This window comes from Falco rusticolus, chromosome 7 (genome assembly GCF_015220075.1).
Source record: "Falco rusticolus isolate bFalRus1 chromosome 7, bFalRus1.pri, whole genome shotgun sequence".
Classification (NCBI taxonomy): domain Eukaryota; kingdom Metazoa; phylum Chordata; class Aves; order Falconiformes; family Falconidae; genus Falco; species Falco rusticolus.
Window position 1 is genome coordinate 13559870 of NC_051193.1, and position 17753 is coordinate 13577622.

The following is a 17753-nucleotide window of genomic DNA, read 5'->3' on the forward strand; positions in this document are numbered from 1 at the left end:
TTTACTGAATAAAAGGAGGTTTTAATCTATAATATTCTTTGACTTCGAGGGTCACATCAATATCCGATAGTAATTTTCAAAATGGCCTTAGACCCAAGGGGCTGAATTTCATTAATAAAGTCATCCCAAGTGGCTCTGGGGTACAATTTATAAGAAATCAGAGTTTCATAGGATGTTTTTTCAAAAGGTTGCACTTGCTCTTTATTATATGTCCAAATGTAGCTGATGGTCAAAACACAAATGGGAGATACAGAAGGATATATTTGACCAATGCTAAAAATGTATTTGGAAGGAAAAAGTCAAATTAGGATTCAAAGATTTTCTCCTTATCTTTAATTAAGAATTATCTTTCTCTTCACTGCAGGAAAGCTGTCCTTAAGAAAATAAGAACAGTCATGTAAGACAAAAATCAGTGTTTACACTCTGCATACACAGTAAGCACAGAAAAATGTCAACAAAATGTGGCTGATTCTGTGGACAGTTTATCATCTTGAGCCAACAACTCCTTGCCAGTATATACAGAGGAAGAATCAAACAGAAGAAAGGAGAACAGATGAGTGGGTAACCCATAAGGATACTCTAACAGTCCTTGGGGTCGTCACCCAAGCTGTGCTTGGGATAGACCTCAAGACGGACTGTCTGCCGTGGAAAAGACTATTCTCATTTCCAATAAAGGTTACAAGGCAACTGGTTATTCTTTAAAGAGATGTTAATGAAGTATCTTCACAACTCTGCTATGAAGATAAAGATGTCAATGCCTGTTACTTCAAAGTTTCCTTGAACAGAGCCTCAGAGTGTTAGTTAGAGCTTGCTGGTCCCTGACAGACTCAGGAAAGGGCAGAGTATTGATTTTTATTGGAAGAGTATTATCAAAATGGTGGATAGCTGTGTCCTACAGCGATAAAATCTGAGTAAATGCCCTACTGGTGCAACCTAACAGTCCACCAAGTCCAACGGCACAGCTGGTAGGGGTCAATGTCCAGGTGCTCTTGATAACAAATTCTAACTGAACACCTATGGGAAAAAGCTGCACAGGAAGGGTTCTCTTACCCAATAGATAAAATCAGCTTAATCCTGAACCATCAGATCTCAGAGTCTTTTCAAAGACAGCCATGCAAACTACATAGGGTGGCCATGGCAAAATCACCCTCATCCAACAAAATGCTTAAGCATGTGCCTAGCTTATAGCATATCAGCTGTCCTTTGAAGTCAACAGGACTATAATGTGCTCAGAATTAAACTTGTGCTTAAGTGCTTTATTCAATCAAGGTCATTGTGTGTAGGATTAAAAAAATTATGGCTTTCTCCTCCTTCTGTGTAAAAAAATAAGTATAAGTTCATTTGAGGTTATGTGGCTAATTAGAAAAATAAAACTGGTGGACATATATAGTTGAAACGAGTTGGTTGGTGGTGTGACCACACCTAACAGTTTACAGTCTGAAAGCAAGTAACTTTTTTTGCTAAAAGCATGACAGCAGCATACCAGCCATCAGTGTTAGTTTTGTGTACTGTTAGCTGAGTGCATTAAAACATTCCGAAAATAACGTATGATGCATTCTTTTGAACTCCTGTATAAATGAAAGGAAATTCTGAACCACAGCAATCCTTTCATTCAATCAACTGATTGATTTATAAAGAAATTCAGAAAATTCTAAGCATTTTTTCTTCGACTTATACCAAGCCTATATTATAATTGATGTTTTCCTGTTGATTAGTGTATGGTATTTTTCAGAAAAGTGCAAGATAAAAAAAAACAACACCCAAATTATTTTATTCTAACATGGAATTTGCTACACTAGTCACTTGACTATTTAGCTATTAAAATCCTAAATTCTATAACTTTTCAAAGCATGATCATGTTATAGTCACACTTTAAGTGCCTTCAACAGCAGCCAATGGAGACTGCTAATACAAAATTTGAGCAAGGAACTGATTGGACAGTGAGAGAACTCCAGAGGTTGGCATTGTATCTGAATTTTGAGTTCAGACAGATTATTTTTTTATTTTTATTTTTTATTTAACATATGCACAAACAAAGCCTGTGAGAGACCATTAAAGCAAACTCCATCAGCCTCAGAAGTGATATATTTTTTACTCAGCGGCATTCAGAGCACACACATGGCAATACTTTTGATTCAATACTTCCCATCATCAAATTCACTCTGCCTTTGATGGAGACACTTCAGAGTCATCTCAGGTCAGGATTAAGAAGCATCAGAGCAGTTGTATTATGATGCCTTGCAGATCATCAGGAATTTATAATGGAATGGATAGGATGGTGGCAACTCTGAAAATTTTCTGAGACCTCTAACTAAGTCTGCAGATGAGACTCCTGATTAAAAAAAGGAAAAGAATGGAAAAATGCAAATCTAAGCAGGCACAACTTTCCACAATTGGCCTTTTTGTACAGTCATTCTTCCCAGTTCAATGTAGAAATCAAATGCTCCTGTAGTCATCTGCACAAGTAGAAATGATGTACACACTACAGATGCAGCGGAGAGGACGTCCGTGCTGTGGCGTTACCAGTCTAACACTAATGGAAATGTGCATTCCCCTGGCACACACTAAAAAAGCAAGTGTAGGATGACCTGCGAAGTGAAGCGGTGACCTAAACTACTGATGATATAACTGGGACAGAACAGCCCAGGCCAACCAAATCAAATCTGAACTGAAAACTTAAATCAACACAGCCTTCTGCAACTTTCTAAAGACTTGGAAAACATGGTGTGTCTCAGTATTATTTTTTTCATTATTATTTTCCTCAAGCCTGCAGTTCTTGCTTTCAGTTAAGACAGGAAATGCCTAAATCCTGAAAAAAGGACTGCTTTTGTGATATTTCCAATCCAACCCTACTGCGCCAAGGGGCCTGGATAAAAGCTTGCAGAAGCATCTAAAATGTTGGCTGCTTACTGGGTCAGAACTTCCATGGTGCTGGCACCCTACCCCTCCCCTGAAGCACCACCCTTGCCTGCTCTAAGCAGAGTTGCACTGCCAGGTTTTATCAGACTTGAGTGTAATGTGTTGGACAAAATTACCCACCCATTTTCAGAGAGGCAGCTGTGAAAAACAGGTAATTCTTTATCACTAAAGGCATGATGGGGACGTTTCTGTGAAAATGACTCAAACGCAATGAGCAAGAACCTTTGAGAGACACTGCATTTCACATGCAGCCACCGCGACTACACAAACTAGTGATGACTTTTTAGTTCAGGTTGCTGAAAAAATATATCAGCTTTTGAAAGCATTTTAGTTTTGTCCTAAGCCATGACAGGGAAAGGCAGCTGAGGTGTCTATTCCTTTAACTTATGATTAATAAAAAGGATGCAAAAACCTTTCTGGATCTTCTCTGCGAATCCCCCTGTAACTAAGAAGGCTCGAGGGAAGAATGTTTAAAATAATTATTGGTATCAACTGTCATCACATTCCACAACTCAAAACTAAAAAGGTCAGAACTAAATTTTTCTTGGCCTCACTTTAAGGGCAGTCATTTTTTATTTTGCTAATAATAATAAAAAAAGCAGCTTTTGAATGTTCCCCCTCTATGTAAATTCAGGACAGCAGCCATGGCAGACCACAGCAGCAGAACTATTCATCTTCCACAAGCTACTTTTGGCATATTCATCATTTGTGGGTTCTAAAACACAGCTGCATTTATTCTCGTATTCATTATCAACTAAAATATTACACAAAAGCCTAGAAAGACAGTTGTAATAAAAGGATGGACTAGAAGTTGAGACTTCGTATTGTGGTTTAAGTCTGGATGACAACAGAATAACTAAAATTAAAAGTGATGGCATTTTACCAAGGAAATCATAAGCCTCCTGCTAGGCAGAGGTGGGCTATGAGTTATCACTGTGCCTTGTGTAAATTACAGAAAATAAAGTTAAACAGATCCAAACCAGAGGGAAATCTTGTTATAATTTACTCTGGGAGAAGTAACAACCTATTGTTACAGTTTATTTTAAACCCTAAAGGCTGACCCCCAAAAAGCAGCACTCCAGCTGGAAAAGACGGGAACAGTTAGGGCATGAGATTTAAAGCATCTATTGAGAAACTGCTCTGGTTGCAAACCATTGTCCACAGGACCAACAGGCAATCTGCAAAAGGGAATGAAGTCAGGGAGTAGTTATTTCTCATTTCTCCTTACCTGCCAGCTTCCTTAGAATAAAGTAAGAGCAGGCGGCACCAGAAGACAAGTAAAAAGAAATTAATAAGGAATATGGCTGCAGCATTAGAGCTGGGCCCTAGGAGAGCCCAGACTCCCCAGGCTAGGGAAGCACAGCACCCCAGCAACACCTCAGGATCAGAGAAGGATGGCAGAGAAGAGGCATCAGCAAGAAGTGGCTGGAGAAACCTTTTAGACTTGGGGAGATGCTTCTGGAAAACGTGAAGGAAAGAGTCTCAGGACAGAATGAGGATCATGAATTTTAAAAAAATGTTCATGAAAATCTAGGTCTCCAGAGTAAACAAAAGAGTAAAGATCCAAGGAACTGCAAAACTGCACAGCTGTGACAGGACGTGCAGTGAGAACTCGAACACGGCTGCATTCACGCTGTGAGGCCACAGTGGAATACCTCGGTCATGCCTAGGAAGGCACGAATAACGGCTTTCTTTGTGAGGGCAAGGTACAAGGGAACCCATTACAAACCTTCCGGCTCAGCTCTATTATATTCTAAATATACTCTGAACCAGCACGCTGTGCCCCTGCCGGTCCTCCCTGCCTGTTCTGTCAGACTGCTGCTGAATGATCTTAAAAACCTAGAGGCTACATTAGCTCATGGATGCCACAGCACGATCTCATAATGCTAGAGATCACTTTCTTTACAGCTTCATGCTGAATCCTCTTTAGAGGTGGCCTTATATACCTTCATTCTGATATGCTGACATTCAACAGGCACATTTGATTGCATCACCCCCTTCGACAATCACACTTCATTTTTATACCTTTGCTACTACCCTGCCTTAATTCAGGGCCACCAATTTGGAGAGTGAAATAACCACTCACAGTAGGTTGACACTTGACTTGAAAGGCTAGAGCAGTGAAAAGTTTAAAGTACAGTCACCATAACTATGCAAACACCTGTTTGGCAAGAGGTTTCTTCTGTGAGTCAGTGCAGGTGTAAAGATTTTATTACTCATGATCACACCTGCTGGTGCATGTGTGCCAAAAAATCAGGAATAGCTAGATGGAGGAAGAAAAATAAGAAGTTATAGGGCACGCTTTGCTCTCAGAGCAATATAAATCCAAAGTAACTTCAGCAAGCTCATCTAAATTATTTTAAACTAACATTACTACAAATGAGTGCAGAATTTGGCACAGCACAACAAAATGCTGTTCAAAATCTCTCATGAAAACCTTATAGAACATTTCTATTTTCTAGAAAGTTGTATACTCTATATTGAATATATTAGATACAAATATACATGAAACATTAACACAGGGTATATAAGCACTTGTGTGGATGCCCTAACATACAAGGGACAGGAGTAAGTGTAGCTGGATTTAAGTCATGCTTTCATGCCCAAGACTTAAATGTTGCAAGGCTTACCCCTGTCAGCTCTTAAAGGGACTCACAAAATCCAGATGTTATTTCACACATATACACATGTAAAATATCACAACTTACCCGCATAGATTTAGCTAAGCTCAGAGATCAGCAGGTTTTTCTCACTTTATTTACGCATTGGTCTCACTCCCCAAGGAAACCCTGGCAACCCTACAAAGTACCTCTTAATTTTTAATACAACCACTACATCCTTGAGGTAACAGCAATGACTGGGATAAAACTGAATTTATTTAATTTACATCTGCTGAAATGCTTCCACATCATTAATTGGGGTTTAATTAGGCTAAATGAAGATCCCTTTGCATTGCTTGAATGATACAGGGTCACTACTAACACAGTAGCTCTGTGTCATCCAGAACAGGAGCTCCAGAAGCAAAGCTATTGAGATGTAAAATTAGGAACAGCTCATAACACAACTCATCTCCCAAGGAAGGCCAACTGTCAAAGAAAACTGCACAGCAACTGTCATTCCAGATGATCTGCAAAACATGTTGGAAAAGTTTCGTCACTGTAACACACAATGTACTTACGTTGGCTCTTCCGAGACTGTTCTGGTCTCTTCCATTTCATGTGCCTGTTTAAACCACGGCAATTTTGCTTCCACAGGGTTTTTTTCTGTTACAAAAAAAAAAAAACCCAAACAAACCAAAACATTCAGTAATTCCTCCAAAATCAAAGCAATATGTAGATGTTAGCACTGTTCACCTTAGCACTTAACACTTTACATTGTCTATTGATCTAATGCTTTTGAATAAAGATATACTGGATAATAAACAATTTACTAGAAAATGTCTTCATTATGTTTGAGCTCCATTCTGACACCCCTTTTTACTGAGAGGGTCCTAGTAATCCAATTTCCATTCCTATTTAATCTTCTACTTCCTTCCCACATATTCCCCAAATGCAGGCAGTCTCTAGTAGGTTGTAGCTTATATCTCAGCGTAATGGATTATCATCATAACTTAAGTTTATAGCTGAAAAAGAAGCCAGAGCATAGCAAATGTACATTGCTCTCCAGATAGACTGGCTTCACTAGAAAATTTTCACAGAAAATACTGGGTTTTTTTGCAGAGTTAGCCAACTTTCCCAAAATTGGAAATTAATTTAAAAAACACCAACTTTTTTATCTGTCTATATGTCCTACACTTCTGTGATCCTTTTTTTTAGGAGTACTGTAAGCCAGTTGAGGATCTGTGCCTCCAAACTTAAGTAAAATCCCAGAAGGTTCGTAAAACTTCAGTGCTAGTTTCTACTTCATGGTTTAACCCTGAATAGTTTTCTGCCTGAAGAATTCTCTAAAGTCTGAAAACATCCTAAAGAGAAACATAGGGTTGTCTACAGATAGCTTTCACTTTCTCTGTGTAAACCTTTATGGTGAGTTGTGGATGGCTGAAATAAAAGCCTTTCAATAAAACCTGAAAGAATGGGAGTAGCACCCTCTAAAGTTTCCTGGGCCCAGAGGGACAGAAATGAGCAAGGGACAAGACATACTGGTTTCCACCACCCCTCATCTTTGCTTTTTCTTTTCACTTCTGACCTACAGTTTCATGCCTTACCAACTCTCTTAGAGAATATTTGTCAATTTACATCATTGTTACAGACCTTTTAAATACACAGAAATGGGGAAGAGAAAACGAAATCAGCTTAATTATAACAACAAACTGATGAGGCCCACTGGGAATGTTGACACATTTAATGAGATATAAATGAACAAGACCCCAAGTGCTACCTATGGAGTACCATTCCAATTTCAAGTATTATTGAACAGCTGCTCCTCCCCATGTTGATCTCATTAATTCTGGTTTTCCCAATTTGACCAGGCTGTATAGACTTAGTTAGCATGTTCACTTCATGACAGTCTGGCCACATCAGCAAAAAATATCAGCAGGGCACTTTTCCTAGCACCAATAATTAAAATGCTTGTTTCTGCCAAAACTGAAATAAGTCCTAGTAAATTCCAGCTTCTGGCATTTCTGAAAAAAAAGGTTACCAGGGGCTTTTAATTCTCTTAACAAAAATGTGAAACAATAACAGACCCAGACAAAATTCCAGTTACCTTTTGGCTTGTAACATGGTATTGGCACAATGCACTCTTCTTTTATGTGTAGTTTAAGTTGTGGATTGCAGCCACCAACATGCTGCCCACGGTGGTCAATACACAGCACTACTCGGTAACGCAAGCCTCGGCCACAGGTCACTGTGCACTACAGGAGACAATGAAACCATCTGACAGTTTCTTTTTTATTATATTTACAAATACTGTTAAAAAACAAGTTAGAAGCACTGATGATGTGTTCACTAAGGTTTTTCCACAATCAATCAGGCATCGGAGACATATGAATTTGTGCCTGCATTGCTAGGTGAATAAAGAAAAGGTTGATGATGGAAAAAACGTCTAAGTTTGGGGAATGCAAATGATTTCATGGGGTTCTGTAAAGCTTATCTGATTGGCAACAGTCTGAAACAGAGGTGGCTATGTACTGAGAAAATGCTCTCTTACAGTGGTCATTTTCAGTTAAAGCTGGGTCAGACGTGCTGCAAGAACAGTTTCTTTATGTCAGTGATGTCATTTGGATGAACTAAGGAATTATAGAAGTGTTGAGCTATCTGGCTGTATCAGATAACTACAGCCAAAATAAGTTGGCTTTATGTTCTTGTTACTATAATGAAAGGTAAGAATGCTGGAAAATCACCCCTGCAGACATGTCAGCCCCTAGACAGATATGCCTTTAGCTATTACTTGCCGTGAAATACTACATTTATCAAGAACTGAGAGACAAATGACCTGATTGCAAAGGGGCCTGACCTCTGGCTCTAACCTCTCCTTTGTGTAAAGCAGGAATTCAACATGCATAAATAATTCAATATGAATTTTTCTCCACACAGGCATGGTAAGATTTCGATTATCAAGCCAAATTACTTAGCACAAACTTCTCCTACATAGTACTAAAAATTATGCTTGCAGGGCTACATTTTTCCAATAGCCTCGTGCTCACAAGTACATAGTAATGCAAGACTAGAGGCTTCCTTTAGAAAACTAGAATAAAGGTCCCAATTACTTTTCAACTTACTTGAGACCATTCCATTGCCACCCATTTAGGACAATCAAACAGATTGCAGGTTTGAATGACTTTGGGCTTAGGGGCATACATGCATTTCCATTCTTCAACTTGCAGTATCTCTCCATGAATGGTCTCCTCTACACAGACAAAACTTCTCCTCTGAATACCACCTCCACAGGAAACAGAACATGCAGTCCAAGGATTATGTTCCCACCTAGAAAAAGAAGTCGCACACATTAAAAATAAGGCTTCTTTTTTATTATTATTCAACTAACTTCTATTAAAAGTGCAAAATCCTCAGTCCAACCTTAGTGTCATTAAAACTCACTGATAGTTTAGTTGCTGGATCCTGACCACACACTGAATATAAATACATGGAATTACAGAGCTACCTTGCTTTATTCCAGCTTAAATTCATGTGCAAAATGAGAAGAAAAATAGAACTACAGATTTAAGTACATTTCCCAAAATAACTGAAAATCTTATTCTCATACATGAGTTAAAGACCCTAAATATACTAGGTTCAATTACTGGAATGATTTTATTTGCAAATAGTCTAAATCATTTAAATAGATTATTTTTCACAGTTAATTTACTTGGTCACATATACCCTTATTATCATTGTCGGAGACCGAGAAACACATGTACTTGAGATTATATGAAGTCCAAAGACAAAGACAGAGCTGGCTGTGCTGACTGAGGATGATATTACCCACGGCTGCTCATCACTACCCACATCATGCAGACTACCCTTAAAAAAATCTGTTAATGAAATAATTTTTATGGGAACTCTAATACTTGCTTTGAGTAAACCCGGCCATTTCATTTCAAACTGTCTTCATCCATAAGGACTGTGAACAAATTAAATTGTGACAGATATCATTTGGCTGGTCATCACTGCAGTTCTGTAAGAGTTTTCCACCCTCACTGAAATGCTGTTGAATGACTTTGTGTTCACACTTTCCAACTTGCTTCAAGCAAAAGGGTCATCCGTTTCAGCTGCTCCAGCTAACCCAGCTGATTTCTCCTGAAGTCAGGCAACACACAGGTTAAGGAAAACTCACACAGCCCTGTCAACCAGCAGAACTGTGGGGCAGCAGCCTCCAACAGAGGGATGACCAACCACCTGCTGGGAGGGAATATCTTCAAAATGGATATATACCCATGATCCCTGGCCTATCTACAATAAAGATGGAAATTGCTGCACCACCTGAAGTAAGAATTACATGGAGGTTTTTAGATTACAAACTTTGTTTCATTTATATCTTGATCTTAGCATGAATGTGCATTTAAGCAATCACTTCTCAACAAAAACTAACTTCAAAAATGTCCCGCTCCTGTCATGTTTAGACATAACAAGCTTCTATCACAGCATTTGTCTATAGGTTCCACTGACCTCCACGCAATTTTTCCTCACCCTTCACATCTTATCTCTCACTTTCTTTCCACCATCTACCCAAATCAAAAGCTAAGACTTGGGAAGTGATTCAATCCTGCAGCACATCTTGTGGTTCATCAACATTTGTTAGTTTAAAACTTATTCCTGTTACACCTGCAGGCATTTTGAAAGGATCATGAAAAAAATTACATCCATTATGAACAATGGACACAGCAAGTACAACAATATCCCACCAAAATAAATTCATCAAGAGTAGCTTAGCTATCATAAAGGAAGTAATAATCTAAGAGTAGATGAAGCAAAGGCTTATAAATCAATGGTAAATTTAAGTAATTATGACGCACTTTCTGTGATAAAGCAGTTAAATCAAGGGCAATTCCGATTGTAAACTGCCTACAAAAACCTATTAATCCTGCTTAAGCTCGACAGAAGAATGAGTATGAAACATACAGCAAGCCATGGAACATTAACTAGAGAGTGCATACTCAAAAGCATTCAGAACAAATCTGTATCAGACACACAAGTACAAAATACATTTGAAGAGCAACAGTTACACCTTTCTTTGACTTAAATAAATGGCCAGCGTTAACTCATTTTCTTTAAAAATGGTCAGGAACTAAAGAGCAATTAACTGTTCAATGAATTAGCAGCTCATGGATTTATATATATAAGGCTCACTGTGCTATATGTAATACTAGCCCCGCAAGTGTTTATAGCATGAAGTTTTATAGTTGTTTTTCTTTATCTCATCAGTTTCAAACACACTCCAGATCCCATACTCCCATAAGCATTTTCAAGATGGAGTGAGGTCCATGGCTACTGGGGAAAAGGGGGGTCTTGGGCAAGCAGTCAAGGAGATACTTTCCAGAACCCACAGCTGTCAAGGGATCCTCAACAGTCCAACAAGTCTGAAATAAATGGAGGCTTTCCAAAAGCTTTAAAAGAAAATTTTCATCCTGGGAAATTTTTCTATTTATTTCAAAAGAATTCTCCATCTGTAAAAATATTTCAGTGGGGCATTTACAACTCTAGCCACAGGAGAACTCTTTCAAGATCTTGCGGTGCGCACCATGACTTTCCCACAACTTCCTTGTGTGAATGGGAAAGTGGTGGTAAATGCCGTAGGACTGCAAGGCAGCCCTCCACATGGCCCTCGTGTTATGTAGGAGGTGTGATGTATGACTGCTGATCAAGGTGAAGGAGTCTGTACAGCTTTGCTCAAGCATGTCTACAGTTCTTTGGGTTTCTGCCTGCTTTGCAAGAACACTTGGGTTAGCATGTTAAGAAACAGGTAAGGAAAGAAAAAGCAAAAAGAAAAGGTGGAAGAAGCCCCAGCAGAACTGGCACAGACTAATGCATTGCAGTTACTTGACAGGCAACGGCACAGAGAAAATGCATCTTGCTACGCTGAAGCAACACTTGCATCCATGCTGGACCAGATTCACCGCACAATGCAGGTACACAAACTGGCTGTTTCAGCTGCTGTTTTCTTTCAGAAATTCCAGCAAGAAAAGGTGCTTTTACACCTTCGCTATGTTTCTTTATGCACCTTCCCAGTGGAACACAGCCCACTTCCCCTCTGTCCTTCCTGCTCGCACCAGCTCTAAGCCCTGCGTGGCCATCTGCTGTTTTACAGTTCTTACTCCCGAGCATCACCCGGGAAGACTGTGACACCTTCTGACAGGACACACTGAGGTGTCAAAATGAGGTGGGCCTTTGACTGTAGATCTCAGTGTCTGAAATAAGAGAACCTGCCCACAGTTTTATCGCAGACATAATCTATCTCACCGCAGTGTCATGCAAACGTGCTGAGCACAGTAAAGCACAGAAAGGGGGATTAAATTTCTCTTCCAACTGGTCTTCAAGCCCTGAACAGTTCAGAAGATGAAATACTCATGTAAATAAATTGTGCTGAGTTCCAGAGGAGATCTGAAGTACAAAGGAATTGGCAGAAGAAATGAAAGGGGAGAGACACAGAATATAATTATGGAACTTTACAGGATAAAGCTGTGGAGGGGAAAAAAAAATATCTCTATGTATGAAAGCCAAAGTACATCACAGGACAGCAGATCCACAAGAAGTGTAAATTGCTACAGAAATAAACTATGACATTTATATCAGCTGTAATCAGTAGCTCCACTGAGCTGTGCAAGTCTATGATTTCATTCATATTACTTCATATCTTTACTTCTTTAGAAAAATACACATCATTCATTTCACGACATAATAAAGCAGAGGTTCAAGTCAGATAAATATGTATCTGATGCCATCAACTATAATTTGTTACACTAACAGTAAATCTGTCTCAATGCTTTTTAGTGCTAACATTCTTTACAAAACATATAAGCCTTCCAGAGAGATTTTATATTCTTGTGACTGATTCACGTAAAAGAATAAAAAATAAAAAAAGGCAACAAACTGTGCTCTGGTGACTTAATTTTAGGCAATAGATATTCAGACAACTCACTATCTTTAAAGTGACATGTCAGTCTTAATGTCAATAAATAGAGTGCAGGTCTAAAGATGAGAAGAATGAGACCTCTCAAGGGAAAAAGAATTTCTAGAGTCCTGTAACATAGGAAGACCTCTTCTATAAAAGAATATATTAATTGTATAAATCTTCAAAATAAAATCATTTCAAAACAAGAATTCATACATGCATTTTCAAGCAGATGCCCTTCTTAGCACTTCAGCAGGGGAAGGCTTAGGGGGACAATGCTTTATTCTGAAGCCTTCCACACTGGTATTTCCAAGAAGAGCATATTATCCTCTTACTGTCAAGCTAATAATCTAGAGCACACTGAAATAAGACACAAGCCTCAAAAACGTGTACAGGTTTGTTATAAACTTGCTCTCCCCTACAACGGAAAAATCAGAAGATGTTCCCTGTTCTTAGTACTCAAACAGTGTATTTGCAGTGAAAATTGCGGTAATGCTGACACATATGCTATCCTGATTATACATACCGAGGAAGTGGCTGGAAGTGATCATAGGGCATGATTTCTTTAAATCCATCACTGTCAAGAAAACAAATATTGCATCATAATTTCTCATACACATAATTTCTCATGTGCATCATGTACATAATTTCTCATGTACATCAAGTACATGCTTTTACATGATCATGCTTAAAGTAAGCAATTCCCAATGTGAAATGAGGGAATCTTACTTTCATTACACATTACACTTGTGGCAAACAATGACTCGTATACATTTCCTGCACAGGTACAGATCTATTCACCATACAGCTTCTCCACTTCATACCATGAAATAAATATTAAATGAGCAATCCATAGGCAGAGAAATTTATTATCAAGTGATCCTTTAGGTCTGTGCTACTTCATTAACAAGAAATCAGTTACATATTTGTATCTGTAACAAAGACCACTGAGGAACATGAGTGGCAGTGAAAATGCATCACAGGATTAATCCTATATAGGTCCTGAGTGGTGCTTAGGACCCTTCTAGAGCTGTTTATTTGAATTGCACAGCATAAAGTAGGCATAAAGCTTTACTTCCAATACCCAGAAATATATACTATAACCAGTAGTACTTCCCTTTTTCTGTCTGTATAAGCTAAAATTGCAAGGAAAAAGAGATAATTATGTCCTTTCTTTCCCTAATTTTCCTGTTTCAGCTTTGCAACATTTGGCATCCATTGCCATTAAGCATTACTGAAGTCTTACCACTCCATATAGTGATCAACTCTCCAGGAAAAAAACTTGAAAGTCTGCACATCCATAACTGTTAGAGGTCACTATCAACGATTATGTTCAACAGGAATGAAAGGAAATGGACAGTTTAGCTATAGGAAATTAAATCCATTGAGAGTGTTTCCTTTTCTTCTTGCATATAACTCTAGCTCGGCCAGCTGGCATATTAATGTGAGGTTCTGGGACTTGATACTGTGATGTTATTTTAAGATTCTTTAGCACAGCCAGGAAACCTTACCAGACAATCCAAAAGTTAGTTTGAAATACTGTAGTGCAATTCAATACAATTTATGTATACTATAGCCTTTACAGTTTGGTGACAATATTCTGTGGTGTTTGCACCACAAGTACATTTAGTTTGATTTATTTATATTTTTTTAATTCTTAGTGTAAAAAGCCAAAACAACCTCCCCAAACTCCACAGTACAAATGAGGAATGCATCTGTTACAGCAGACAGACAAATAAACCAAGTTAAACCATGTGCAAAACTTGTACGCTGACTGAGAACTGGAGCTACTGTCTATCTAATGAGAAATCCTGAATGGCAACATCAATAAATCCAAAAGCAGGCAAACAATCGGTGCTCCTCACACACTCTCATAAAATACTTGTACTATTGCTGTACCACTCAGCAAAAAAAGAGTAGAATTAGCCCTTGAACAGGCAAATTGATATTCGCAGTATCTTTGCCTAAAGCAAAAATCTCCTATTCTGCAACACTGAAGAAATGCTACAAACCTATTGGCAGTGGTGCCAGACATCAGCCTTTAACATGTGCAATAACCAACCAAGATCTAGTAGCCTTAGTACGTTTCTAAAGTAGTTAATTTAAAGATGAAAAGAACTGAAATTAAGTAAATACGATTGCTTGTTCCTTAGTAGCTGAGTATACTGCCCACTGACATTTATCTGACATACAAACCTAGAAGGGCAGGGATCCATGTTGCATTCTTTCAGCTTGGGCTTTGGTTTCTTATTTTCTGGATAGTAATGACAATAGTGGTCAGGAACAACACGCTTCAGACGAATATCCACGCATTCAGCTGAATTAAGCTGATAACCTAATGCAGAAGCAATGTTAAATTTTGGTAATGGAGACAAATTAAAGCAGCCTTATTCCCGCCTGCCCCATCCGTCCCCCCCAGTAATGCGCTGCCCATTGAACTGATTTCCCGTGTTACTCTCGTTTGCTTCTAACCAAGCAAACACTGCACAAACCCATGCAGGACCAGATCTCCATCGAAGGTAATTCAGCATGACAATTATATTAACCTATCGTAACACTAGATGAGACTCTGGCACATTATTTTAATTATATTCTGAGTGTAAGAGTAAAAAAGAGCAAGCATATTTTTTATGTGATGCAGGAATACATGTACTGGGAGGAGCTCACCTGTCACAGAGGCAATCCTGCAAAGTCATATGGTTCTACTACATGTTCCACAATTTATAACTGCCTCCCCCAAGGAGGAGTTACCATGTATATTAGAAAGCTGTATTACACAGTCACGCATGCTAAAAAAAATAAATACTTAAAACAGAAAGCCAGAGGAATTGAAGATGGGATCCAAAAACATTGCTAAGTTAAACCGTAGAAAACCAAGAAATAGTTTCAAGAACATTCCTCACTGAAAAGCCAACAAAAGAAAACTTGAAGTAACTACTTGGTGGAAAAAAAAAAAAATCTATGTGGAGACTGGTTACAAGAAGTGTTCTGAGTTTAATAAACCACGAGGTTGCTTTTTTGGTTAAGAAAAAAAGACTCATTCAAAAGAGCTGACTTGGAGTTAAACTGAGGAGAGGAGGAGGATGTTCTGGTATGTGCAAAGAAAAAAAAGTTTGAAACCACAAGAAGTAAAATCAAATAGAGTCAATAAACTAACAGCACAAGTCCCAGTGTCTACTGAAAATGCTAAGTATCATGTATCAATGGCTTCAGTTGTGTGTCTTTTGGCTGATTCAAAGTGTCATCATGCATGAGAGTGATAACCATGAAGAACTAAGCAGTTCCAGTGCTCAAAGCGTGCATGTTCCAGTTCTTATAAGTACGGCAAGGACCCAAAAGATATGTCACTTGCAAACAAGATAAACACAATTTTTAAACATTCTTGCTCATTCCTGCTCAACTTTGCTGAGATGCCCATCACACTCCCCCTTTCCACACATGGAGATTACAGAATTAAATATAGAAGCAGCATCCAAGTGAGGAATGGTGGTGCACTGATTCCAAGTCTCTGTTGTGAGGAATTTTTTCTTTTACTGCCAGTAAAAGACGTCAAACAGACAATCTGGATACTAAATTCACTTTATGATAACAGGTTAAAGCCAGGCAGCTGCAAGCACGCCTCAGTAATATGCCATTCTTAACGCTACTACTTTCATGGATAAGCAGTAGCTTAGTTTCAGTGCCTTTTCAGTTACTGGCCTCTCTCAGGACAGCTATCAAAAGTGTCCAGCCCTGTTGATAAAGGTACCAGTTTCATATTATAGCCATGCAGCTATGAAGTAGGGCTTTGAAAACCCTGGCTAATTTCAAAGAGATTGATATGTAGCTGTAATATTCAAAGCATAACACCAGTTTGATTAAGGCTGGATTTGAGCCAATAACTCTGAAAGTAAATATGTCCTTTGAGTTATCCAGTGTGTGCACGCAATCCTCAATACATGCAATCCTCAAAAATAGCTGTGATGCTTTATACTTCTTTCCTTATCAGATAGGTTAAGGAAAAAATCATGAACAGTGTGATAGAATTACCATAGGATATTTATTACTACTCACAGTTTCAGCATCATGCTTCATGAGGCCAAGTACCTTATAGAATACAGTAGTTTCCTGTGGGACTACATATTACACACATATATGGCCTGTATTTCAGATTTAAGTGAGGTGCAAGTGCCAAAACGGATGGCCCATCAAGAGATCCCCAGACTCTGCTTGTGCTTTAAACATCTTTCATTCTTTTTACTCATGCCCCAAGTAACTATTTACATATTTGTACTCTCCAAGAAAATCACGACACCAGTATCACTAGTAGCCCGTCTGTTTAACCGTGAGCTGGATAACGCTAGCTGAACTGAAATAGCTACCGACTACGTCAAACACTCCTCCTACCAGGGGGTCACACTTTCTGCGGAACCAGACATGACAAGCAGTGACCTGGGCTGGATGAGCAGTAGCAAAGCTGAGCTGCACTTCGTCTAACCATCAATAAGCTGTAGTGTTTAAACCAGGAGTAGATGCTACAACACACTACCTGCTGCTCTAACCATCGGGACAAAGTGTCTAAGATCAGACAGCCAAAGGTACTGCTGGTAGCTGTTTTGAAATTCTATTTACTTATTCTGCTTTCTGTGTAACTAATTTCTGAACTAAGCGTTCGTAAGACCCTCCCTCATGTCTACTACTGTGGCCAGAAATTCTTTCTTCATTTTTTGATTACTCTTATTTTAAAATCTCATTGTATTTCTTTGCTTCCTTTCCCACAATATCCTTAACGATTTGTCATTTTCCACTTTGAATGTCATATCTTCATTTCTTCATCAAGGCTCTTATCCAAACAATCATTCCTTATGGGAAAACGTGACTTCCAGTAATATAAGGCATAACCCCCCCACCCCCCACCCCATACTAACTGAACCAACCAATTTACCTGCTATTCTGTCATTTATTTTTCTGAAGAACCACCAGTGCAAAGAAACACAAACATTTAATCAATTAAAATGCAGAATGAAGGCTGTAAATCAGCCACCTTTATTCTTCAGTTGTAAACACTCCTGAAGAATTGCCATTACTTACCTCCTCCACATGTCACTGTGCAGGGGAAGAACTCTGTTTGTCTCCACTGATGACTGATGGGTTGATAGAAAAAGAACTGAACCACACTCTCTTTTGATCCAGAGTACCTGGTCTGAAGAAATTTTCTTTACAACACATGTGTACACTGTACTCCACTGTTCATATAATTTAAAAACATAATTCATATATAATAGCAGTACAGAGAGTGATATGAT

At 38.6% G+C, this 17753-nt stretch overlaps 1 protein-coding gene across 2 annotated transcripts in view; it reads right to left on the reverse strand.

Moving 5' to 3' along the window:
- ADAMTSL3 (ADAMTS like 3) overlaps nt 1-17753 on the reverse strand; it is a 187628-nt gene that overhangs the window by 45436 nt on the left and 124439 nt on the right. For both annotated transcript variants that reach the window (XM_037394433.1, XM_037394432.1), the window contains exons 10-15: nt 17539-17650; nt 14665-14803; nt 12995-13045; nt 8639-8843; nt 7624-7771; nt 6098-6182 (exon numbers count right to left, since the gene is read on the reverse strand). In XM_037394433.1, coding sequence (XP_037250330.1) covers nt 6098-6182; nt 7624-7771; nt 8639-8843; nt 12995-13045; nt 14665-14803; nt 17539-17650 — 740 coding nt within the window. The remainder of the gene's footprint in view (nt 1-6097; nt 6183-7623; nt 7772-8638; nt 8844-12994; nt 13046-14664; nt 14804-17538; nt 17651-17753) is intronic.